Source organism: Ambystoma mexicanum, chromosome 6q (genome assembly GCF_040938575.1).
Source record: "Ambystoma mexicanum isolate Mex_15411 chromosome 6q, UKY_AmexF1_1, whole genome shotgun sequence".
Lineage (NCBI taxonomy): Eukaryota > Metazoa > Chordata > Amphibia > Caudata > Ambystomatidae > Ambystoma > Ambystoma mexicanum.
In genome coordinates this window covers 342,341,980-342,369,481 of record NC_090937.1, presented here as the reverse complement: position 1 = coordinate 342,369,481, position 27,502 = coordinate 342,341,980, and the positions used below count along the sequence as shown (strand labels likewise).

Here is a 27,502-nt window from a genome sequence, read left to right as displayed (position 1 = left end):
GCCTCCTCCGCTCTGTCCTCCAAATTTTTGACTCTCTGCTGGAGGCCATCCACGTCGTGTAGGAGTTGGGTTTTTGCTTCCGTATTTTCGCGTACCTGGGTCTCCAGCAATTCGGTTCTACCAGCCAAGGAGCGTACGTCCTGGCGTAGGAGGCCTAGATCTGTGGCCACGGCGTCGATTTTGTTCACCATTGTTGCTTGGAATGTCTTAATGGCCTCCAGGAGTTGGGTATTGCTGGGTTCGGCCACCGATACAGTGGGGCCAGTTTCCATCTCAACAGATGCCGTGTCTGAGGCCTCAGGGTTGGGGAGTCCGTTGGCCGTGAAAGCGTCTATGGTGGTATGGCGCTGCTTGGGCCTAGCCCCCTTCCCCCTCGATTTGTCCAGGTGCTCCAATACCTGAGAGTTCGTAGCGCTATATAAATGCTTAATTATTATTAATAATAATAATATTATGAATGTAGCTTGCCACTTGATTTTCAAAAGAGGCTTTAAGAAGGCCTCTGCTAGCTTCCCGCTTTAGGGTCCTGCTGCTTGGACGCTTTTCTCACAGCCAAAGTCTCCCTCTGCCTCCTTCTGCTGGTTCTCTACAAGTGCCTCCAAATCGCCCACCACCTCCTCATGGTATTCACCTCTAAGCGCTTCCTGAAACGTTCCTCTTTCCACTTCGATATGGTTTTAGCCAGCCACCACCTGATGGTCTCCTCCTTTCATCCCCTGATGTTTCATCTTCGATTTGCTAACCTCCTCCAAACTTTTTCTGCATTCTACAACTGCCTTCAAACCCTCACGGATCTCTCCACCTCCTCCAAACTTTCTCTGGTTGACAGTCCTCCTCCTTTTCTCATGATATCACCTCCTTCTTACACTACACCCACTGTTAGACTGAGGACTTGGATTTTCATCCCCTGTTAACTCCTGCCCTGCAGTGAGATATATTATGAGATATATTGTGAGGTATATTGTGAGGGTGTGCAGATATGTGATGGTGATCCAAGGAGGAGTTTGAATTGGCTGATCTTGGTGTGTACCATGGTGCTTGTAGGCAGCACTAAGCTTTCATACCTTGGTCCAGCATTTTGGTTTCTATTTTCCATTTCTATATGCAAACCAGCGTGGAATGGCAGCTGGGCCTACGGCAGCAGTGGCAGGTCCAGTGCTCCCCTCACGGACACGGCACCTGCTAAAGGTAGGACAGACCAGACAGCAAATAGGGCCAGAATAACAGTGATTTGCTGTTATTTGACAAATAGGATCAGAGAGCCGGGTCGTTGGGCATCAGTCTTACTGCATGGCGTCCAAAGCCCCCAGGAAACCCTGGAAAACAGACCTGAATCAGCACCAATGGTTCATTACTGCTTTGGCAGACTTGTTTTGCTTCAATACTGGTAGTGGTAATTGTCATTACTGCCAGTGATGGTCACAAAAATCCAACCAGTTACAGCTTTACCACTAATACAGTGGTAACGCTAATAGAATAACTGGTATATTGCTGGTGGTATCGCATGAATATCACTTGGTATATTTTTAACATTTTGTCTCTATCCTGTCCACCCACATTGGGATGGTGGAAAATGGATGACAAATAGTTATGAAGAAAGTCTGCTTTTCTTCACTTTTGTGAATCCCCCTCTGCTTTTTGTTCGTCCTAAATGATGTCCTGACCATTTTGTCACAGTGAATTCCAACAGAGCCTCATTGTGGATGAGACTCTTGTAGGTTTGGTACAATTTGTGGGTGCTCGTGCACTCAAAGAACAGGAGTTCCCGCCAAGGACATTTGTACTAGTTATGGAAGCTGCCAGTGTACTTTAATATAGTGCCTACATGAGTTGAAGCCGTTTTGGCTCACATTAAGCCTTTTCTTGGAGGTTCCAAAATGGAGCCTCTAGTGTTGTGAAATCCATTAACTAGGCAACTGTGCTTTGTTGCTTTTGAGTGTGATTTGGTGGATACCAGGAATTAACATGCAGGATATTATCATTGACCTGAGCTCTGGCCATGAGTGTGATTACAGGGGCTTGCTGGCAGGAGGTCCTCTGGAATACACATCTCCTGAGTTCACCTGAGAGAATTCCTGTATGTGGTGGCCAGCACTGGTCGGCCTGACCCCAAAGGCTGAATTGGGTGAATGTGTCTATGGTATGATTAGTAGTTTGGTTTACTGTATAACCTTTGGTTTTGCAAAAAAACCAATGCTCTGCACCAGGAAAGCTGTCAACTGATGGTTTTCAATCTTTTAAGAAACCGAGAGATGACTGACCCGATCTTTTCGGGCTCTGAAAATCCAAAAGCAAAGCTCTGCCTCTATACCTACTAGAAAGAAACTGTAAACAGTGCTCTTTTCCTCTAATCCACTGGGGACAAGGGGCAACTGGATCCATTCCTCAGGAGGATTTTTGGAGGCTCTCAGTCTGTCAGGACTCAACTGTGCTGCTTTGATTCCTGAACCTAGCCACTGCATCCTTCTGTCTTTCCGGTTTGCTCTGCTGGACCCTTTCCTCAAGGATTTATCTGTGTTGTGGGACCCTGCTACCCTCTTTGTGTCCTACTGCACTTCTTCTCAACTGAAAGCAGAGACCCTTGGGTATGGTCACCCTTGCTGGCTCTTCATTCTAAAGTCACAGTGGGGCCATTCCACTGTGTACACTTCTTGACAACGTTCCACTGACCTGCGGTAGGCATTCAGGTCTATTCCTCTACGGTCATGGTAATCTACTGAAGACCCTGCCTCTCCGTCTGTCAAACCATGAACGTCCCAGTGGCTGCCCAAAGGGCCCTATTCTTCAAGCCCTTCTCTGGAAAATCTTGGACCATCTTTCTGCCTCAGGATCTTCTGTTGGGGGTCCCCTGACTCAGCTGTGGAGGTTGGTTCCATTCGTCTGTGGCCGTAGAGCTCCCAAGCTGGGCTAGCCCATTCTAGAACCAAATTGTGATCTTCCTTGAGTGTGATGTCATCACTCATCTCAGCAACGTCCCTTTCTCAGGGTTGGCGCCTGTTGGGGGAGTTTTCCTGAAGTCCACTTGAGTTAAGACTTCATAAAACGATCCCAATGGTATACAGGTCCCCAACTCCTAGTATTAGTCTGTACTACTCATGGAACCTTGGTACAGTAGCAGAGCAGTCGGGCTTATCATAAGAGGAAGATGTGAGCTGTAGGTAAGTAAACTGAACCCAGTTAGTACAGTAGTTCAAAGAAACACTTACACCAATAAAGTTAAATAAAAATATATGTTTATTATATTTACACAAGGATGTTCTTAGAATACTTAGTACATTGAACCAGCATGCATAGGATTACTTATAAATACTTTTCAAAGGCCAATGCTTAGTTTGTAGTTCGCTGTTACAATTGTTAGAGCGGTTGCTACTAATGACAGTTCTGCCTTGTTATCGGTAATAATGAGCACTCGCGCACAGGCAAAGACATACAGTTATTGTATTTAGTTAGCAAAACCACATTAGATAATGTCATTTGGAAAGGAAAACAGTTGGTTAGTCAAACAGTAGCATGGTTTCAGAGCACTATGTAGAAGTCAGTTTGGAGAGGGCTCAAAGTCTTACGACGCAGCAGAACAGCAAAGGTTCCTGTGGATACTTTCAAGCTCTAGTTAAAATTGCTAGAAGAATAACACATCGTGTTAAAGGACCCGCAAAAGGGAGACAAACTGGCAGCTTGGGTGTGAGGTAAGAGTGGACACACTGGACACCTCTTTGTGCACTCCAATGCTCTGGAGTAACTTCTCGGTTTAAATTAAGCACTGCATTTTCATCCCACAGTACCTTAGGTTAGAAGAAATGCTTGTGGCTGAATTTTCCTCTATGCAGCAGCGATCTAACTGGTCTCTGTATACCTTGGTGTGGTGATGAAAGGCAGGACACTGAATGGGATGTCTTGGCAGCAGTCCCGAGAGGGGACCTCTGGCACAGATTTCTTCAACTTCTCTGGTCAGTCTGCGGTTTTGGTAACTTTTCTGCAGCATCAACAAAGGACACAATTTGCACGGTCCTTCTTCGATTCTTGTAGTCCTGCACTCTGGTGAGGGGACTTGGATGAGTCAGATTGTGTCTCTGGAGGTTCACCTGGAGCTCAGCAAAGACTGGGACGGTTTCGGCCTCAGCAAAATGTTGCAATGCAAATGGGTCAGAGGTCTTCTGGTACTCGCTGTCTGCAGCTCTGGAAAGGAACAGCATTTCGGGAGACGGCTCCGATTGTAGTTGGTCTCAGGGCTGGTTGGTCCCACCAGCCAAAGGGAAGGAGTCGTTCTCTTCAGAGCTCCCCTGTCGCATAGAAAACTGGGTCAGGAAAGCAGTGGTCACTTCAGTGTCTCAAAGGATCTGCATGCGTCTCTGGCCATCTTCTTCTTCGGTTACTTCAGTTTCCAGTGGTCAACTTGCCTTCCACCTCAGGAACCCTACCTTTATTCAGTTTCAGCACACATTCCTCTGCAATCTCTCTCAGCAGTTTACAGAAAGGAGCGGGTGTCCAATCAGGACAGCCAGCCCCCCAGTGGGCACTGGTTCCATTCAGGGACTCAGGCAGACAAAGGGCAGGGGAGTAAAAAACTCCTGCCTCACTTCCTGCCTGCTCAGACACACTGGAGCCTGGGCAGGGACACCCAAGGGTTCCGGCCAAAGGCAAAACACACACACAGGCCTCCCCCTCGCAGAATGGTAGAAGAATTGCTAACCAAGAACAACCACACTAGAAATGGCAAAAAGAGAAAGGAGCCACCAAGTTAGTACTTAGATGACCATATTGTGCACAACCGGGACTGAATACAGTCTGCGGTAATAAAATGGCGGTGATGCAAAGGGTTGGAGTGGGCAAAAGCTTCCTTAGGTGGATCTGTATTATATACAGGGACCCGCTGGCGAGAGTCAAAATGAGGCAAACAATTTCCAGGGCTTGGCTCATCCGGACAGGCACCAGACAAGTCTGCCCGCTCTGACATGTGCTTTTTGCAATGGCCATGGAAACGTTGGCGGCATATCTTTGTGTTGAATTTGCGAATGCATCAATCCAAATAGGGGAAGCATGTCTTTTAATATCACTGTATGTGGATGATGCACGTTTGTATGTTAACAACCCAGACGTCAACCTGCCGTACATCCTGGCAGTGATTGGACATTTGCGGTAAACTCTCAGACATAATGATTAATCAGGAGAAGTCCTGCATATTCCCATTGGCAGCTCTAAGACTTAAGCTGCAGATGCCGTTAGTGTGGGAAAAGGACTCGTTCAGGTACTTCGGAATACAGGTTCACCACGAGATCATCTATACGCATAGTTTTATTTATTTTTTGCATTTTTAAAGTGTTCACGCAGCCCGCGGGCATCGAGGCGCTATTACAGGAATTGTTAGTTTTTTAGTTGCGTAATTGTTTTTTTTTTCTTCTTAGGTTTCTAAGTGCTGACCCGGGGATAGAACCTGTGTAGCTTTCTGTCGTCTTGCTTCCAAGGCAAACATGTTGCCGCTGAGCTATCCTCTGAGGACAGTTTTAACAGGCAAAAGGCATTAGTCGGCATGACACATGATTAAACTTTGAAGAAAGTTACTGCTTTTTCTCATGGATCGGATATCACTGGTTAAGATGATCCTTCTCCCTCGGATGCTTTATTACTATCTGAATATTCCAATAGAAATAGGCAGAAAACACTTTGCAGAGCAGAAAGGTAAAATAAGAGACGTGCAAATATAGAGTGGGGTTTGTAGGCTGACTCCTTTCGCCTAAAGTTAGTAGTAAGAATTAATAATATCTGTTGTTAGGCAAAGTTTGAGTGCAGTACCCTCTGGGAACACTACAAACAACTATGACTACAGGTATAGGCAACCCAACCTTTGGAATAAGCTTGTACTACACAGTTTTGGTAGCGTGTTGAGCAGCCAGGCTTATCTCAAGAGGGGAAATGCGAGCTGTAGTGGAGTTACACAAAGATTCACAGTTGCAGGTATTCAAATAAACTCTTACACTCAAGGGTTCCTGCATAAACAATTAATAATTTATCAGTCAGTTATAAAGCCTTCTTCAGAATGGAGCAATAAAATGGTAATACACAAATATACTTCAATACTGTACACTCTGAATTTCTGAATCAGACAAGATCCTCTTGGGATGGCCCGCAGACACAACCTACACCCATAGATGACTTCAGTAACAAGGGTGCTGGGGACATTAATATCTTACTGTTGGCATTCAGAATATTCTTAAAAAGTAAGTAAAAGGCGAAGGTTATTGGAACACAAGAATTTACAAATATTCATAAGCAGGGCAAAAACGTTCAGATAGCACTTCGAAGAGTCCTTCAATTCAATAGGCTAAACCAAGTCAATAGGCCAAAGTCTGTTTATAGGATGCAGCACTTCAGGTAAGTAAATTGTAAAGTATTTGCACAATTTCATAGGAGTCTTTGATAAAAAGAAGAATCCAATGTAGGCCACAAGCTGATTAGTCTTGTGAGTTGCAGAAGTTACAAGCACTTCCACAGTAAGAGGTAAGTTCTCTTAGACTTGTTTTATAGTACCTTGGTAAAGAAGAAAAGATGCAGCAGAAGAATTCTGTTCCTGTGCAGCTCGGCAGATCTCACTGTTCCTGGGCCTTAGTCGTGGGGACAAGAGGGAGGACGTCCGTGGCCTCCTGCACTGCACTGGCACCGTCAAAAGCTGGCAACCGGCAAACTTTACTTTCAGTGGCTGTTTCGCGTTTCAGCTGCTTGCAGTACAGCATATATCAATAAGCGTGGTTCCTGGCTGTCAAGGTGGACTTTCCTCACATCTGAGGTCCCACACTCAACTGAGGGCGAGTCAGGCTTGGTCAGTGCTGCTTTGTGGGAGTCCGGAGGATCTTCCAAAAGCTTTAGGCCAGCTTACAAGCAACACACACAATCTGGTGTTCCTCTCCCTGGCTCTACGGTTCCCTGCAGCAACTCTGAGGAAATTCAACCAGCTCTGAGATGGGTGTCCAGGTGGCTTACTTGGGAGTTAATTGGTCTCACCAACTCAAAGGGAGAAGTTGTCCTTGCAGGCCTCTGTGTCGATGCAAATTTTGCGATTCGGACCTGCAGCAGGGCTTCACTGGGCAAACTAACGGTCCAGGAGTTGCAGCAGCCGTCCTCTTCAAGCTCTTCTTCAGTTCCTTCGTCCAGTGGTCGACTCTGCCTTCCAAGTCAAGAGACTTGCCTTTTATTCAGTTCTCTCCCATTCATTCCAGCCTAGCTGCCACTCACCCAGCAGGGTGGCTGTCCTTGTCGGACAGTCAGCCAGCCAATCACCAAATAGTGCTTTTGGGTCTCCTAGGAGACTAAGCACAGGGAGTTTCGGGCACCTCCCTCACTTCTGCCTACCCCAGACACGATGGAGCAAGAGGCGGATTTCACTCCTGAAGCCCGCCAAAGGCGAATGAACAAAGAGACCAAACCTGGTTTGACGCACAGAGAAAAACTCTAGAAGGACCTTTCCACAAAGACCTGGCGAAAAAAGACCAGACACCATTTTAACAAGGATGGCTGGATGCCACTTTGAAAAAGATGACTCCCGTGGTTAAGGTTACCGGGTCCGCGAACAGTCGCAGTAAATGCAAACCTTGGTAGTTCAAAACAAAACCACTGCCACCAGCCAGTCAATTGAGGAAAGGGTAACTTAAAAGATGTTGCATGAGCATTTAGACATAGGGGATACTAGGAAACCCTGGCAGCACTCTATTGTAAGATAGGGTGTGCTGGGTCTAGCAAGTATAATGATAAGTAAAGTCAATTTCACTTTCCTGTTCTGGGAAACAGAGGTTTATCCCAGAGAAGGTTTTTAAACCTTGGGAAATCTAAAAGACTTCCCTGTGCCACTGCACTGAAGGTGCTGTGTGACACAATTGTAAAAGATGATGCCTATGGAGTTTGTTAGACTCCATAACAAAAAGAAACAGAGGTACAATTCACACAAAAATACACGAGAGAGTGGGAAAAAGGGTCACACTCTCTCCAGGTTAAAAAAAAATCAAGTCCTCAAAAACCAGCAAAGTTGCTGAGGGTCTCTATGGTGGCGGTAATTGGCACATTTTTGAGAATCCTCCCTAAATACAGAGAAGGAGTGCCCCTTCCTTTATCTAGAAATGTATGTTTAATTGTATTCTAATGTTGCGCCAGACTTTCATTACAGAAATACAATGGTATAGTTCCACATTTTTATTTAGGATTTTCTGGTCCAATATTGCAGGATTGATTGGATTGCCCTTAGTGGTTAACACGTGTTTCGGCCATTGGGCTTTTCACAAAACCGGGCTTAATTGAGATTAATCCATAATTAGTTATATTAGGGTCCGGTAGGTGTCCTGGCCTTAGCATGCTTTGCTTGTCACTCTATATTGGTCAATTGCGCTTAAATAACTGTGTTAGATGCCTTTAAAATGCAGTACATGGCAGTGACGACGTCTGCTTTCACACCTGCCATGTACTGCATATTAAAAGGGATCTAACCCCGGTGTTTGAGCGCAATTTACCAATATAGACCACATTACTCCAGGCCGCAAATTTCCCAATACACATTGAAGAAGGCACTCTGGGTACAGCCCGATGGTAGTACAAACAATTCTGACCTTTGTGCTGGGAAAATCCATACTAACATACCCCCCTACATCCCCATTTCCCCCCCTCCCCCTCCCCCTCCACCGCCTGCAGCATCCCGATCCCCTGAACCTTCTTAGGACAAGACGATGATGCGAGACCATGATTGAAGAGATGAGGAGAGAAAGGACTGGACGTCTGGGCGGACTTCTTCGAGGGTGGCAATTTACTAACCTACTCAGAACCAAGGGACAGTTATGATTTACCGCAAGGGTAGTTTCTGACTTATGCTGCAGTGACTGGCAGGGCAAGAAGAGGCTGGGTGACACTTCCATTAGAACCAGAGGCAGTCTACTGGTGAAACTGTATGAGGTCGCCGATGGCCGTGGCATGGTATCACAGCTGTATACGTCCATACTGGTGGCTGACTCTGAACAGGAGCTCCTAATTTTCAGGCGGACTGTGAACAGGGCTTAGACACAACTCTAGACGAAGAGACTTCGACGAGGATACTAGCGTACCCTCAGATGGTCTAACGAAAGGCCAGATTTAATCGGACGCAATATTACCTGCCACATAGGGTTTATTTGACCCAGGGCACAAATGTCTAGGATATATGGGACACTCATCGAAATGCTATAGGTGTAAACAGACGAATGCTGGACTATTACATATATTCAGGAACTGCCCGGTCCTACAAAGGTACTGGATGGCAATACACAGTAAACTGAATAGTTTACAGGTAACAGACTATTCTTGTACCCTGGAGGTGTGCCTCCAAAGCATGTATCCCAGAGGGGGGGACACATAAGTAGGAAACACATCTTGAGATTGCTGGATATGGCTTTCGTGCTGGCAAAACGCAGGGTTGCAATAGAATTGTCAAGGACAAGGAGACCCCAAAAATAGACAGGTGACTGGAGGACCTGGAAATATGGGCACCGGCTAAAACGGAAGTGTGGCTAAAAACCACGGAAGTGTGGCTAAAAACCGGAGACCGGATGGAAGTGGGGGAAGCTGAGGTTCTCAAGGCATGGATAACGTTGACAAACTCACTATTTTACCTGGGATGGGGGTGATGTGTGCTGTCAATCTAGGGAGATTTTTCACAGGGCTTTGCAGGAGGGATCATTTGGGATGCAAGGGGGAGGGGAGCAATAATGAAAGTTAATAATGAAATTTCGCCTACAAGTATACTAAAATGGATCCTTGTAGAGAGGAGGATACTTGTATTGTTAACGGTTGGAAAACAATAAAGCTATGTTTAAAAAAAAAGGAAAGTTATTTAGTGTTCTCTGTAAACCACTGATGGTGCTCTACAGCGGCTCACCTCATTACACCTAGAAAACCCGCTTGAATTGCACAGGCCAAACCGCCTACAGTTTAATTGATTTTTAAAAAGAGGTCCACATATTTTGCACGTGATTACAAGCAGTGGTGTGCCCGAAGTTCTTTTATTTTAATGATAACACTCCGTTTTGAAATAATACTGTTTTATTGCAGTTCCTGAGATCTTTCATGGTGCATATTGCCATTGCGTGTGTGTGTCCTAGATATTCTAAGGCAGCCAATCGAAGGTAAAATGGAGAACAGTATTGCGGCGAGCAGCTTTGAAAACCTGCCTTAATTGCACATTTCACCGTGCCTGCATACCTTATCTAACTTGAATCGCCATGCTGCGCTCTGCGCATTTCTACTGGTTATTTGTTTTAAATATGCCATATTGAGGCCTGATGCCTTAGACCATCCAAGATGGCCGTGTGCTGGGCTAGGTTTTTGAATTGCTGTTGTTTCTGCATCTTATGGTGCCAGCTCCCGCCTCCCTCCCCCATTGGTTGCCATTGGCCCCTTAAGCCAATGGCTGCAACGGGGAGGCGGGAGCCGGCCGCAACATCAAAGGCCCACTTCAAAGGCCCTGTCTACCGCTGTCCACCGCGGTATGCCGTTCGTCCGTCCCCCTCCGTGAGTTGTTTGCGTGCCCCCCTGCCCCTCCGTGAGTGTCTGCGTGCCCCCCTGCCCCTCCGTGAGTGTCTGCGTGCCCCCCTGCCTCTCCGTGAGTGTCTGCATGCCCCCCTGCCCCTCCGTGAGTGTCTGTGTGCCCTCACCCTGCTTGCTCCCCCCCTCTTTTTGCTCTGTTTTTCACCCCCTCTCCTGCCTCCTTCCCTTCCACCCTCCTCACTTCCATCCTCTTCCACTACCTTCCTACTCCCGCCTTCTATATTCTCCCTCCTCTCAGACTTCCCCTCCTAGCACTTACTCCTATCATCTGTTCCGTGACTCTTGATAGCAGCTGGTCAGTCTCCCCTCCTCCCCCCTTGTTCTCTCCCTCCGCCCCTCCCCTGCTCTTCAAATTTGTCACCGACATTTTTGCTCAGTAGCGTGCCTTGTTCTCCTTCCCCTCCGTCCCCTTGCCCCCCCTCCCACCCCGCCTCTTGTTACCACCTGCACTGCGTAAATTGTCGTCAGACATAGTAATGTTACTGCTTGCTTTGTTCTCCTTCCTATCCATTTACCTCTTGCCTTGTTTGTTCTATGCACTTGCACTATCGGAAATGTCGACAGGCCTATTACGATAGTTATTTTTCACATTCTGTATTGTTTCAAGGACTTTTTACTGAATGTAACTGTATTTTCCTATGTCCCCTCCCTCCTTGAAGCGCTTTGAAACACATTGTGTATAGGCGCTATATAAATAAACTATCATATCATATCAATGTTGCCACTAGGAAAATGGTTGAACTCATTTCCCAAGAAGCTATTGATTGTGTAAATGGTGGGTTGGAGGGGTGCAAGCTAAGAAAATTAGTAACAAGGTTCCTAGAACTAGCAAAAGCCGAGATGTTTTAGGGAAGACCCCTTCCTGCAAAAAAAACGATATTTTCACAATGTAAAGAAAGGTTTGTAGAAGAAGGTGAGGAGAAATGTTTCATTTCCCGAATCGGGCCTGTACTGGGTTGTGTCTTGACACTTGAAAAACATGTATAGTGTCTTTGTGAGCTTTCTTATTCGTCACATTGCTCATGGCAAGCATCTGGCATCATGGAATCTTCCTCCATGCTGGAAGTGTCAGGCAGCTGGAACTGCCCAGTGTTGGATTGCATGATCTACTGAGAGAGGATGGCTAAAAGAGAGGAAGTGCTGAAAACAAGGAGAGTGCCGAGTGAGGTCTCTCACACAGTAGGATAGTTTTTGAGAAGAGGTCCGCTCAAGTAATGTTTTACTACCGTGTGTTTTGTTTCCATTTGATTAGCTTTGTTCAAATGTATTTTCAATGTGCATACAATACGATTAAGCAAGACTCTGAGTTGTATGTTGGAAAGAAATCTAAATCAAGTAAGAAAGCATTGGGAATTAGTTATGTAAGATGTTAAGAAATAGATATTTTACACTTTAGCAAATATAGGTGTTGAAACGAATTGAAAACTGTTTTCTGCAAGTACTCACCAAGGTTATACAATCCAAGCAACAATATTTCAAAAATAAGTGGGTTCTGCAGTTTGTTCTTAGTATGTTGATAATCAATGTTCAACTCAGTAGCATAGTTTATCCCAGCTTGGCATTTGTGGAGGAGAGAGAGCTTGAATGTCATGCACATGAAGTCCCTGTTACACTGAACATACAAGTACGGTAGGTACTGATGAATTGAAGTTGATAGTAGCCAAACTGTCTGGTAGCACAATCTAAACATGCTACTGTCTTGTTCTTTCTGAGGCCAAGTCTTTCTGCAAACAGATATCGATTCTTGTAATGTAGAAGTTAAAATTAGTGTAAGCTCTGCCCTCTGCAAACAATAAAACTGTTAGCAATTGTAGTGCTTTGATAAAATACTCTTGCATCTGCACTGGCAACAACTTTGCTGCATTTTTTCAATCTCTTTCAAGATTTCTACTATTCTGCACAGAGGAAGCGCAGACCCCGGGAGTCTTGGAAGAATGCGAGTGACACTTACACAGGTCGGTACACAGAAGCACAGTAGAAAAGAGTGTTGTTTCAAATTCTTATAAGTATTATCACAAATCATGTGAGGTTACCATGTGCACTTTTTGAGCTTCACATTCAGATAGCTTTTCTTGGGTCCTCCAACCCTTTCTAAATTGGCATGGATGAATAAAGAGCCCTCTGTACTTGAGAATTCAGTACCCCTTGAAGTAGACTTCATGTTGCATCCGTCAAAATGTTTGCCCTCAGGGAAACTTTTTGCCATGACAAACAGTACCTCTTGGAATGTTAAGGCCGGTTACCTTGTGAATGCTTTTGCAAATAACGTTCCTGGAGGTGAACTAGGTAATGATTATGAAAGACTAGTGAAAATGTCAAGTATTTCAAGGTTAGCAAAACGTATGGCCCCGGCTTGTAGCATTTTCATTGAACCCAATATTTTCAAAGGTTGAATTAAAAGATTTTTCTAAAATGCTGGTAAAGAAAAATGAAATAATATGCCCAAAGTTGTACAAATGTATATATGTCTCAACCAGAAATCTTTATTCCCAGCAATACCGAATTATTTCCTTAAACGTTATTACTCTAGCCTAGTAAGAATTGTTCAAACTCTAAAGACTGGACAAGTGTAACCGACTCCTGTTTTAAGACTGTTTTTGTTGTTGTTTGTTTCATCCTGGGGAGCACTTATGCATTATAATCTTAATGTTTTAAGGCAGTGTAAGCTTGTTGTCACATGGTGAAGGGGGCTCGAGTCTAGCTACGCATAACAATTGCCAGCTGGTTGTGTTCTAATAGTTTGGGACTAACTTTTATCACTCTGTATTGTGTACATCTGCTGTGCCTACCTTTACCCTTTCCTTACTCATTTTTCTTGCAATGGCTTTCGATTTTTGCAACTGTATTCCAGTAGTTTTGCATGGCTGTCTTCAACAGCTTTCTGAAGCTGTCGTCCCTTTGTTCTCTTCTCATCTCAGCGCTCTTACTGTCTCTTGGCAACCTTTGCTTTCTGCGCCTGCATTCTATCCTGCATTCATTGCTTTTTGTTTTTGCATTTTGTTAGGTACGTTTTTCTAAAGTCCAACTGGTGGGGAACTTCATAAGACCTATCTCTTGGCATTAGGCACCCAACTCTTAATATAGGCCTGTACTACACAAGTCGGTAGACTGGCTGAGCAGCCAGGCTTATTTTAGGAGGGGGTTATGTGAGCTGTATAGCAGTACAAGGAAATCGGTACATATATAGACCCAAGAAAATACTTGCTCACTTAAAAATGATATGGAGAAATATGTATTTCTGTATACACAAGCAAATATAAAATGCTGCAACTAACAATAACATTGAATTAGAAATGGAATCAAATTCTACAAGGAACACTAACGCAGGTGAGTAACATTTTATATGCTTTACATATCCAGCACACAGAGTGATGTCAGTTAAGGTCAGCAACAGCACTTATTTGTATCACCTTTGCAAAACTGAATTTGGAGGGAAAACTGTTAATAACAAGTACACTCTTCCAGTGGGATATAGGCATTCTGTGCCCTAACTATAAAAGTGTTCACAATTAAAGTATAAGGTGGAACCAGCATTGCCAAAGCTAGTACAATCAAGAAAATGGACCTTTGGGAAACCAGTACAGCCAAAGTCAAATGGACAGTTCTGATGAAGATCCTCAGAGGAAAAGCTAGTTAACCTGTCAGTCATTCATTGAGAAAACACAGGAGCTCAAGAGGTGCCTTCCTGATGGCCCACAGGCTGTAAGACCTGCACAGTGGAGTTGAGGTCAACTCTCAGTTGAAGAAAGCAGTACTTCCCATGCAAGGAAACGCCAAAAATGGCACACAGTAATTACAACCGAAGCCTCACAGTACCTTAAAAGTGAATAAGAAATTGTAGCTGGCTTCCTTCTAGGTGCAAAGTTGCAGACCCTGATTCCTGCTCCTTGGTTGTGGTGACGAAAGGGTGGGCGCCTTTGGCAGGCTTCTGCAGTAGCACTCTGGAGAAGGGGTCGGCAGCAATAGATTCCGCTCACTTCAGCTGCTCTTTGTGGTTTTGTAATTGGTTATTTATAACGTGCTTAATACCCAGAGGTTTCTAAGCACGGACCTGGGGATCGAACCTTTGTTGCTTGCGCCGTCTTGCTTCCTTTTTGTTGGCACCAAGAAGAAACTAATATTGCTGGTTTTATTCTCTTTGATTACTCGGTCCTCAACTCTGGTGAGGGGAATTTTGGTGCAGAAATCCTGTCTCTGGAGGTCCACATGGATGCCTGCAAAGTTTCAGCCAGATTCGATCTTCGGAAGACGATGCACTCGATAATGGTCCGGGTACCCCAGGTATTGGTGTTCTGCAGCCCAGGAAAGTCGGAGCGCGTCTTGGGATGGCCCAAATGAAGAAGGTCTTGAGGCTAGTTGATCCCATCAGCCTAAGGGAGGAAGTCGTCCTTGGTGGGTCTTCCCTGTCGAGATGGAAATGGGGTCAGCACAGCTGCAGGGCTTCACTGGTGCTTTCTGCGGTCCTGCAAGGTGCTGTTGGTATCTCTGCTCATCTTCTGCTCCGGATTTCTTGTTCCAGTGGTCGACTCTGCCCAAAAATCCTCGCCTTATATGCTAGAACCCATTCATTCACTCCAATCGAGCTGCCTATAACCTAGGGTTGGATGTCCTGAAGGACAGCCAGCCACTCAAATTAGAACTGGTTTCAGCCAGGCAGGTCTACAAAGGACAGTGAAGTTTCGAGCTCCTCCCTCAATTCCTGCCTTCCCAGACACACTGGAGCCTGGGCGGGCTTCAGGGCTGAAATCCGCCAAAGGCAAAACTCGCAAAGGTCTTAAATATATTCTAAATGATTGAAGAAAGGCACAGAAGGAACTGACAAATGAGAAATGGTGAAAAAAGAAGACGGGCCATTTTGAGAAAATGGTCACACATGGGTGCTGTACTACAGCTGAGATATAAACCTGCTAGTAACCTGCACAAAAGGTAGTAAACAGTAACCACTGCCACCAGCCATTTAAGTTAGTCAGTGTAACAAAAAGTGAGTTACATGAGGAGTGGGACAAGGAGTTACTATGTAACCCCAGGCAGCCCACATAAGGTGGTGTGTGCTGGACCCACAAAAGAAAAAGTAAGTAAGATCAGTTATCTTACTATTCTTGGGAACTGTAGTTCTCGCACAAAAAAATGTATTTAAACATAAAGAGAAGTTCAAGGGACTCCTCAGTGACATTGCACAGATGGTGCTGGGTGTTACCAAGCAAAACGCAGATGCCTGTATTAAACGTATGGAATTTACCAAACTCCATAAACAGTAGAAATACAAATCCCAGTCAGAGAAAAAGAATGAGTGAGTGGTAAAAAGTTTCACTCACTCAGGAGTTTAAGAGAAAACAAGTCCAGAGTCCAGCAAAAGTGCTGGGGGTGTCTCAGGTTAAAGAGAATTAGCACAGAAACTGAGAATTCAAAAAACACATTTTGTAGAATGTGTTTTTGTTTAAGTAGGTTTTTATTGGCATTTTCCAAGTAACACAACATTGTTAACTCTGTTTCTACCCCCCTCCCTGCATACCCCCTCTAATCCTTTCCCAACTGTAACCCATTGCACTCCCACGCTTTTTCCTCACAACGCCTCCCTCTCCCCACCTTAATCCCTGAAGAACCCCTTTGACCCCATCGTTCTTCCCTGCCCCGTTGTCTTTCTTGCAGCTCTCAATTGTGGCTCTTGTTTCAACAACGTCCCCAGACCTTGGCCTCGGCAGTCCCGGCCCCTTCCGGTTCTACTCAATTTCTACAATTGGATAACCCCCAAAATGTTCATTTTTCTTGGGCACCATGCTCCTCTGGAGTTTTGCTGAAGAAACATTTCAATCCAGTCCCAGTCTAAGAGGAACCGTTGGTGATCTCCCTTGATAGAATATGTGACACACTCTAGAGCTACGAAGTTCCATACCTTCCCCACCCATTCATGCTCATTTGGGGGCGAAGGGGTTCCTTCTTTTTCCATTTTTGGGCCAACACCAATGCTCCTGCCATCATCAGGATAACATACGTCTTTCTTTTTGATTTTGTTGGTAGTTCAAGGATTCTCCCCAAAGATCTCTTCCATTGCTAGTTGGATCATCGCCCGAAGGGTTGAACGGATGGGCACTCCCACCGAATGTAATCCCATGTCCCCAGCCCCCACATTCCCTCCAATGTCTATCTGGGACCTCCTGATTAAAATCTATGGCGCCTCTCCGAGGTGCCATTGAACCATTAATTTTCTCCATTTCTCTTTTATTTGGACTGCCCTTGCTAGCTTGGGGATCTGCGCCCATAGAATCGACCATTCCTCCTCCTCAATGGGATGTCAGGCTACCTTTTCCCATTTCCCCATGTACGCCCTTTTCCCAGTTTCCTCCCCCTCCTTAATAATACCATAAGTTGCTCCCACAATGTGTTTATCCCCTCAATGTATCGTGACATTTTTTTCGAAGGGGAAAAGTTCCCTGGTAGCAGCTATCTTAATCGTGGGATGCTGTAGGCAGTGTCGTAGTTGAAAGTAGTGGTATCGCTCTCCCTCTCCTAGCTCGAAGCCCTGCTTGCATTGGTTATAAGACTTCAGCTCTTGCCCATTAAACATGTCTCCCAGTTTCCTGCAGCCTCCCTCTTGCCACTTGTCAAATTCTTTCCCCCCCATGCCTGGTGTGAATTGAGGGTTTCTAAACAAAGGCATCAGAGGAGAGGGGAAAGTGGCCATCCCACGCCTCTCCCACCAACTCCTCTATTTCACTACAGTACATGTTTGCTGGTCTGTCCTCCCTTTGTCGCCATAGGACCTCGTCTAGTGGGGCCCCCACAACTGCCCTATCCACAGGTCTCCAAACCTTCCTCCTATCGTCCCTAAACCAGTCCTAATCACATTAATCTGTGTTGCAAGGTAGTACGCTCTGAATCTGGTTCTCCCAGCCCTCCTTTACTTTTCAATGTTCTCATGAGTTTTCTCGACACCCTGGTTTTTTGTGTTTCCATATGAATGTACCTGTATGTTTTTATAGGGCCCGGGAGTAAGTATTAGGTACCCGTATTGGCAGTGCCATAAAGTGATAGAGCGGTTTCGACAGGATTATAATTTTTAGCACATTGATCCTCCCCAACCATGATATTGATAGGGGTTTCCTGTCGACTAGCATCTTTCAAATTTTTTCTAACAGGGGCAGGTAATTTGTATCATATGACGTGCTATCTTTTTAGTGATAGCCATCCATAGATATTTTATACCTGTTTCTGCCCACCTGCATGGGAAGGCTTCTTGAAGTTCTTGGGACGTATGTATCGGGAGCATCGGCTTCAACACTTGATTTTTGTGCATTGATTTTTAAGCCAGCTACCTCCCCAAACTGTCGTTATGCCTGATCTATTGCTCCTAGCGACTTCTCTGGGTCTGTGATCATGAGCAACAGGTTATCCGCAAATGCTGCTAACTTGTGGTCTTCTCCACCAGAGGGGATCCCTTTTATTTCCTTAGAGGTCTGAATGGTGGCCAGAAGGGGCACCAGGTGGATAGCATAAAGCAGCGGGGAAAGAGGACACCCCTGTTTTATACCTCTTGAGACCGGGATACTCTTAGAGAGCCTTCAATTTTTTGCCAGTCGGAGTCTGAGATTTTAATAATTAGCTTTTATTATTGCTAGGAATTTGACCCCAAACCCCATCCTTTCCATGGTGTTAAAGAGTAACTGCCATTCGACCCTGTCGAAGGCTTTCTCTGCGTCTAAGGCCCGCACATGTGCTGGATTCCCTGACTTATTGACCTTTTCAATGGGGTGAAGGACCCTTCTAGTGTTGTCGCAAGTCTGTCTACCTCTTATGAACCAGGATTAGTCCGAATCGAAAGGCCCCGGAGAAGCCGGTCGAGTCGGTTTGCCAGTATTTTTGTGTACATTTTTTAATCAAAGCCCATTGGGCTACAAAGGTACTATTTAAATCACATAACAGTGATGTATATACATTTGTACTCGGCTGTTTCTGACCGATAAATGACCACTTCACATATCTGAAAGGAAGAGTTTCCATATGTCTTCATACCTGTGTACTCTTGAATTTGCTGAGGCTTTCAAAATAAAGCATTGTTTGCTTTGCCTGTTTTCCGCAAAATAAGAGGGGACAAAATAGTCACTTTATTCCATGCCATATCAAAGTTCTCACATAATGCTGTTAGATTTTATGTTGCATTGGGTTTTAAGGTTCTCTAAAGGAAGCCAATGTGCTTTACAAAAGTGGCTTATTTGCATGTCACTGAACTCTTTCCCAGTTGTTTGACTATTTCTATGTTGAAAACTTGTCTTAAATCCATATTGAACACAAAGTAATAGGGAGCACAATATATGTATATTGCAATAAGAAAATCGTAAAGCATGATAAGATGCTACTTTTATGTTTGACAGCATTAAACAATATTTCAGTTTATATAATTGCAAGATTAAATTGCAGGTGCTAAATTGGGATAGCCATTGGGCAACTTAGAATATTCATTTATGTGAACAGTGTGTTTGGATATGAGGAATCCTTCATTTGGTGGGCCTACCCTAAAAATAGATTTTCAATTGAAACATTGCCGATAGATATATCATTGAATATGAAAGGGAAAGCATCTTTTATCAACAACCAACTGCACTATTTTCAGTCTTGTCTTTGAAACATAACATTGCAGTTACAGTGGTTTAGATGTTGTTGTAGTTCTGCACCACTTACAGTGAAAAACGGTGTCCTTGGTTTCAGAGTTGCCATAGAACTTGTAGACATTGCAGAAAAACTTTCTATGAGGTCGCCATGCAGAAGCGTTGCTGGGGGGGGGTGGCTACAGCCCCGGTTCTTTTGGTTGTGACCCCGTATAGAAGCTCAGGGGTTACAACCAAAAAGGCTAGCTAGCCCCCATTCCCGACAGTCCCAAAATTAGCATAGCACAGGATCTTTTCCAGATCTAGCAACGCCCCTGCCGCCATGCCTGTACAGTTGGTGGTGATAGTTTATTGAGCTACTTTAGCCATCTCAGTAAAAGGACACAAGCAACTTTCTGCCTTGATAGAATCTTCTGCCTTGAGCACACACCCTCTCTGTACAACTTGTAGAAAGATATGTAGTTTGAAACGCTTAGCCTGATAGCAGCTTTTACTTTCTAACTCAGCCTTTGACCATACCATGTTGGTCTGATGTCACCCAGAGAAAATGGCAGAGGGTGAGCAGTAGTAGCTGAAAGTCTTGGTGATGCCAGTTTTGAGACACCTTAAGCATTAATATACAGGATTTTAAAGATACTAGTATATTATCAAAACAGTAATGCCTATACAATGACTTCCCTATCCCCAATGTCCATATGTGAGACCTTTGCCAAGGGAAAGCACCCAACATAAAATAACAGATGAGGTGGGGAGAACCGGCATGCCACACAACCTAATAAGTAGTGTGGTGTGTCAGAAGAAGAACATGGACTCTGATTTTCCATCTCACTGTTGTTTGTTAAAGGAAAGGTGAAAACTCCTACCTTTACTTATGCTAATGGTGTTCCCTACCTAACAAAACTAACAGAGGTGCTCATCAGTCATCTGTGAGAGTCCAAAACAAGATCAATCCACTGAACAAACTAATCTATCCTGACTACCACTACTAGAACCACACAAGTACAGGGAAATTACTCCATTCTCCTGTGAGTTGGTTTCTTCACCATGCTCAGTTCAATTATATATCCTTTAGTAGTTCTTGGCAACTGCTTTTATCAAGTCATACAGTTCTGGTATTGGGCTCTTCTAGATTTCAACAATCTCTTTCATTTGTTTACTCTTTCTCCACTTCCTGTTCTCTTATTTTATTCTAATAGTATTTGTCTCCTTTCTTTCTTGGGACAGGTTTATTCCTTTTCCTTCACTCAGATTTAAGGTTCTTCCCTTATTCAATATTCAATGTCCACTCTATCTTGACTGGGATGAGTTTGAGCGTTCCAGTATTGAGTCTCTTGTTCTTCATTCACTCTTAATGCTATATCTCTACTCAGACAAAAAAGTTTTCCAGTAAATGACTCTCGTTCTTTTTTTACTCTTGACACTTTGTCTCGACTGGGATGACTAGGACCATTTCAATGATGATTCTGCCTCTCTTCATTTACTCTTGACACTTTGTCTCAAGTAGGATGAATATAGGTGTTCCAGTACTGATTCTCACTCTCTTCATCTACTCTGGATATTTGCCTCGACTGAGACGAGTAGGAGCATTCCAATAATCTTTTGTCCCGCTGCCTGGTCTCCCGCTTTTCCCATTACCTGGATTGTTCAGGGATAACGTCACTGGAATTCTTAACAGTCTAGGACCCTCTCATTCGCTTTTCAGGTTGACTTCTTGTAACTTCTGCAGTCACACATATAGTTCCCCCATTCTTTCTTCGGTCGGTTCACTTTGGGATCCATCAAAGGAAGTAGTATCTGTGTTATTCCTGGACCCACCGGTCCACCACAACTTGTTAGTGATCACATCACCACTTATCTTTCATTCGTGATCAGTCTAGTACCCTAGTTATAGTGAGCAGTGGAACTCTGAGAGGCTATCTAAACCCAGTCAAGTTAAGTGTGGAGAGTGGTCAAAGCTTAGTGTCAAGAGAAAATGAGTGGGGTCATGGGTCCACAATGAGTCCACTCAGTGAAGCATACAAACATTCAATTTAAACAGCCAAGTACAAAATGACTATTATGAGACCAAAAACACACATTAGAACAATGAGCCCAGCAGGTTGTAATGTAGCACAATACCGTTATAAAACATATATACAGTCACCTGTTGGTTTTTAGGAATGCATACAATAGCTAAATCGATGAAAAGAAGGTAAGTAGTGATGCAGTAGAATGAAACCAGTTGACAAGAATTAAACCCTAACTTTGTAAGTCCAATACCTATGATGGATCGGGCCTTATGCGCAAAAGTCACAATACCTCTTAAAAGAGGGGACAGGTGGAGTTGTGGTGGGGAAACATTTTCCAGAAGATATTTAAACAATGTTAGAGGTCAGTACACTTATTGTCATATCTTTCAGATACAGTTTTTAGATCAAACGATCAAAAAAGTGATGTAATGGAATCACCAAAATGAGAACAGGGGGAGGAGAATGCGTTGCAATTACCTACCCTGCTGATTCTGATTTTCCCTAGTGACTAGGAAGGTCGACTGGGGGTCGCTGAAGGTAGGTTTTCCTGCCATTGGATCCAAATGCCCAGGAGCAAGGATTCTTCCAGTCAGTTCCCGGGAGCAGAGCGCAATCCTTCGCGAAAAAGAAATGCAGAAGGCACCAATACAGACCTCGTCAGGGCACTTGACCAGATGAGAGAAGGCGAGTTACAGTGACTGCTACGCTTACAGGTGACACCAGCAAAGGATCCTTTGATGCTGGTAAGCTGAAACTTGGCAGGAAGGCAACTTGTTGCACGAGCTGGCGACCACCGAAGTTCTGATATGCGGAACGTCAACGATTCTACTGAGGTAGGCCACTGGAGAGCTGGTCAGTCCACTGAGTGGTCCAGGGACACGTCTGAAGACTCAGAATGGCTGGATCCTTGAGAATGCAGTGAGACTGGTTGGTCCCACCAGTCCAAGGGTTGAAGCTCCGCAGAGGGCCTTTACAGATCAGGTAGTCCAGCCGGGCTTCACCAGGCCAAACACAGGAAGGGATGCCAGGAGGACTCTTCAGGATTCATCCACGGATCTTCAGCCGGCTGCTCTTCTACACTATACTTGGCTCCAAAGCTGATCTGAAGAAATTGCTGCAGAAGTCCTCTTCTTATCCTAAGTCTTGGCTGGAAGCAAGTCGAAGCCCACCAATGGTAAGGATCTGCACCATTCAAACAGCCAGCAGTGGTCCAATCAGGGACCACTGTGGGTTTCACTCATGCCCAACACCTAGACTCCCTAGCACCACGAATGTGGAGTGAGACCAGACACTCCCACCCATTTCCTGGGAGACACGCACGCACGCACGCACGCACGCACGCACACACACACACACACGATCACTAGCCCGCAAAAGCAGCAGCTTTCCTGAGAAAGTTCATGACCTTATATGGGATTTCCTGACCTGAGGAGGTAGGAAGAAGGCCAAACAACAATATGGCGAAAGGACAAGCGAAAAACTTTGTGGCACAGCCGTTTTAGGGTACTAGCCACGTTTAGAAGCCATACGCAGTAAATGCGAATGTGCACACTAAAAATAATGTAAAAATGTATCTGCTGCCACCAGCTTGTCTTTAGGCACATATAAAAGTAACCAGAAATCCGAAGTGTAAAAGACTAGGATGATACAAAAGTATCCCCACTGCTCTGCATTGTGGGATGCTGTGTGCACTGTTAAAAAGTTACCAAAATGTTGAAAAGACAAAAGGGAAAAATAGTTATAGTTTCCCAGTACTGATAGTCTGAAAGACTGATCAGTTGCCCCATGAAAAACATGACCCAAAGGCCAGGGGAGTGAAGCTGAAGGCTTCACTTTCCTCTAAAATGTCAGGACTGGTTCAAAAGCAAAAAGTACGGAGGTCCATAGAATATGGGGGGGGGGGAGTTGTCTAAAGAGAAATCTTTCCCAACACCCTCCAACCGAGAACATGCCTGCGTTATCAGGCTTTTTATGAAGGCACACCCAATTTTACCTTTACGGAGGTCTAGCCTAGAGACCCAGTTCATAAGTTTTTGTCTCATTGAAATTAGTTGCTTCCAGATAAGGATGTTGTAACTAGTCGGCACCATGTTCTGAAGTATTATTCGACAGTGGATATTAATTGTGAATAACGATTTAGTGATAAAATCTATTTGCAATGAAACATACATGTGAACGTTTCAAAGTTGGGTTGTCAGATTTGTGAATATATAAATATGTACATAATTGTACAGGAAGCGCTGTAAATAAATGTAGATATGTTACTGACAGTCAATTATTTGTATTGATTTGTCATGAATTATCATGTCTTGACAGTTTTACTCATTGGTATTAAGACAAAAAGCCGGTGTGCAGCGGGACTCCTTTTAGGTCAATGGATGAATGGTGTGAAAAGAAAATCTTTACGAAGAACTTGTTAGGAGGATTTTTCAGAACTACGACTGAAGTGGGGTACTGGGAAGTCAACCATAAGGGATCAGATGCATACAAACAAAGTCCAGTTATTTGTGTGCCTTCAATATTCGCACATTTATGGAATTGTGCCAGATAGAAATTCTAGATGAAGTCACCAAAATGACCCAGAAGCAAAATCATATCCCTAACATTGGCCCTACCTACCTTAAACTTTGTCTTGTCACCTTTATTTACCTGTATTAAGCATGCAGCATCAGGAGCAGCAGCCTGCCCAGCCGATCAGAACCCTGTCCTTCCCTCACTCTATTGTGTGTGAGAGACTAGATCTCAGTTGATATAAAATATGTCCTGCCATATTGCTAGGGTATAACTTGTCAAACTTGGTACTCTAGGGACCTGGTTGACCTTGAACTGTGTGTTTGACACATGTACGGCCAAGAACAAACCAAGAACACGCCTATTCTTGGACTGTGACCTGTATAAACCACATACTTGCTAACTTTTAAATAAGATTACATGTATATTAATAATACCTCTGTGCTGAGCTTCCTTTATCCAAGATCATATTGTTTTCCTCTATTGCTGTCCACCGAGCTCTCATCCCAGACGTGGCCTTAATCGCTCAACCACAGGTGCAACTAGGTTGTATAAAGGTAGCCCCACGCCCTCAACATAGAGCTAGGTGATTCCTCCGTTTACAGCAAACACTATTTTCGAAGACTTGCTGATACTTTGGTATTTTGATACTTCTATGTTGTGTGATTTCTTCTTCTTACCACATGATTGCTTACAGGGATGCAGGAACTTGAATACATCCAAGCCTATTTTTTTAATTAATTTTGTGTACACATTGAAAAAAACGTTTAAGAACAGTGTACTCCGTAGACACAGCCAAAAGTAGTCAGGTGATGCAGAGGATCGAGCCAGCATTCACATTAGGTAACGACAGGATATAAACTTGTTCCAGAAGGTAATGAATAAACAAAGCTACTTCATACCCTAGAGGGCAGAGGAGAAAAGAAAATTGACTTTGCCTTGTTTTAATTACACATATTGCACCAGGAAGAGACCTTGCAGCTTCATCTCGAATGTCTTTATCTGTGACAAGGCCATACATCTGCAGATATTGAAGGTACATAAAGGGTTCCATGTGAAAAAGCAGTCAGCGAAAAAGAAGTTTTTAAACATGTAGTCATTTAGTACAAGCAATGCAAAGTGTGAAAATGTTGCTAGTAATAAAATTGCCAAAAAGCCATTTTCAAATGCCAACACATACAAGGCTGTAACTCTGACCTTTAACAGAACCTCCACTATCACCGTAACTGCGTTCCTAACCCTTAACCCACCTCTAATTACAACCCTTAGTCTACCCTGAAACCTTAACTAACACCTTTCAGTGCACTAAAGCATTTTATTTCCATGTGACTCAATACACATCAACATCTCTCCACTAATGCCAGAGCCCTTGCCCTATCCAAAGCCCTTGTTCTAATGCAAGTTTTAGCCTTACCCTAACCGCAACTCTAACACTTACCCTAATGCTTACTGTACCCTAACACGTAGGTTTATCCTAACACCTTTCTTACACCAACATCACCAGCCTTCTCCAACCTCCCTATCTTTCTTTAACACTTACCCAAACTAGTACTGTTTTAGCCCTAGGCTTATCATAACCCCTATGCTATTACTTACCATGACACTCCATTTAACATCCCAAACATCACCAGCCCTCCCACAACCACCCTGACTTTCACTCTACTCCTGATTCTAACCAAAATGTTAACTCTACTCTTGACCCTTCTCTTACTCAAACCCCTATCTAACTAGAAATCAGGCAATCACATGCCCACTAAACCCTCCTGAAGCCTAAAACTTCCACTAGCAGCATTGTTTTTTTTTAACTACTTTTTGCTTGTCGACTTTTTCACTGCAGAGATATTTTTGTTGGCAACATTTTCACTGGATAGCACATAAATCACAGGACCGTCACATCACTTTACTCTTCACCTAGCTAGGAAGATCTGATATAAACAATAAGTGATTTCTGAAAATATTTATGTGACAAGCGATCCAAATGTGAGGAGCCATTATACATCTAATTTTACCCTATTCGGAGCTGGATTTGCCCTATTTTAGTTCCTTTCACTTACAGAATTCATGGGTGAATTCTGTTAGTTTTTGATTTCCATGCTTTCAAGGATTGGGTTGTTGTTCCACATTAGAAAGCTGAAATATAAGGGAATAAAAATATGTTGACCTTGAAAAGCCTTCAGTGTAGAGGCTGAGGGAATTGGGAAGAGGAATGCCAGATATGGTATCTAACAAGGCAAGGCAAAGCAGCAGTTAAAGACCCTTTTTGTCTGCATCTTGGCCACAAACGTGACCTTTGCTTGCAGACTGTCATTTTTGCTGCTAGCGTTGTCTTGGGTGGGGCAGGGGAGGTGGGGGGGTGCACTGCAAGTCCCTAAAGTATTTTCACAGCAAAAATATATGTAGCTGATTCTTCACTTGTATGGACGATAATTGTGCCAGAACCAAAGCTAGTAACATTTATACAATACGATAGTAATGTGCTGGACTTATTAGAACACTAGTACTGCTTTTGGTATGGGTTACTCACTCTACCTACAGTTTTTCCTTTGTTGGAAGAACTGTATGATTGTGATGAAATCATGCATTGTATTTAAGTCATGCATCCCACTGATTAGGTTTTGTTTTAGTGTAGGTATTTGGGCACTTGCCTAGCTTCGTGAAGCAACAGAGCACTGTACACGAGTAGCTGTTACAGGCATACATCATATGGTTACTGGGGCGGTGGCGGGGGGGGGGGCAGTCTTTTGTGTAGCAGGGAATTGTTAACATTTACAGCTAGTGAGGAAAATGCAACAATGCCAAAAGGAGTTGTGTGTGTGCAACAGGCAGTTTGGCTGTAGATTTGATAATCGGGAGGTATACTGGCCTGGGTGGGTTCAGTGGGGTGTGTACTTTATGGAATGTGACAGTGCTCCTTGAGGAGAATGGTTCTTTTCTAAATTGCAGTATGGTGGCGGGATCAGTCTGATAACAGTCTGACGTTGGCTGTCAGAGGGTGTATGCCGAGAAATCTTTCTAGCTCTTTTTTTTAAGCGTTTCTGCTGCTCTCGTCTGGCCAGGTCCTGACTTCTTGCAATATGCTTACCAGCATAGATGGTGACTTTATATGTCCAGCAGGAGGAAGTGTGGACTGCAACGCAATTTTGTATGATACATTTGAACTGCAAGAGCACACGCTCGCTCTGCATTGAATCTCTTGGCTAATCAAGGTTGTCCCTTCTCGCATCTTCAGTGGTTACAGAGCATGAACCTCAACTTAATTGTGGAGATGCTCTTCATTACCCATGGGATCAGTTCCTTTTCTTCCTAAACTTAATAAAAATTAGATTTGCAGCGCAGTCGCTTTTTAGAATTTGCTGGTTTCTGTTGTACTCTGTTTCCTTTTCACTTTGGATGGGGATTTTCCATAATTCTGAGGTCGTTGGCCTCTGCTGCTTTTCTTTGGCTTCATAAAGCAAGTAATTTGTGAGAAGCTGTTCTGCACTACTGGCCTTCAGTTCTCTCTCTTGTTAGGGGAAACCTTATCTGAGTCATTTTCCGATAGGTCTTTGTGGGGGATTTCTCAAATTACATTGCAGCATAGATTTCTAGCAGAAGTGAGAGAGGAAAGGGTCTTCTACCCTAGACGATAGGTGTTATAAAGCACACAAGAGCACGCTCAAGTAAAAGGGAGACTTGGTACCAGGTGCAAGGCAGTGCTCTGCACTAGATTTTTGTTATTTTTTTTTAGGAATTTAGGAATCGTCTTAGCCACTGTGCTGAATTGTCAAATACTGCTTCATCTAGAGGACCTGGGTCTCCTATGACGGTAAGCCTACGTAGGAGGAT

General features: G+C 44.1%; 1 protein-coding gene across 4 annotated transcripts in view; it reads left to right on the top strand.

Annotated features, from left to right (window-relative positions):
• Nucleotides 1-27,502, top strand: part of ZNF462 (zinc finger protein 462) — a 389,210-nt gene that overhangs the window by 282,373 nt on the left and 79,335 nt on the right. For 3 of the 4 annotated variants that reach the window (XM_069630824.1, XM_069630821.1, XM_069630822.1), the window contains one exon: nt 12,438-12,509. The exons of the other annotated variant lie outside the window; for it this stretch is intronic. In XM_069630824.1, the coding sequence (XP_069486925.1) occupies nt 12,438-12,509 (72 nt within the window). The remainder of the gene's footprint in view (nt 1-12,437; nt 12,510-27,502) is intronic. 4 annotated transcript variants of the gene reach the window in all.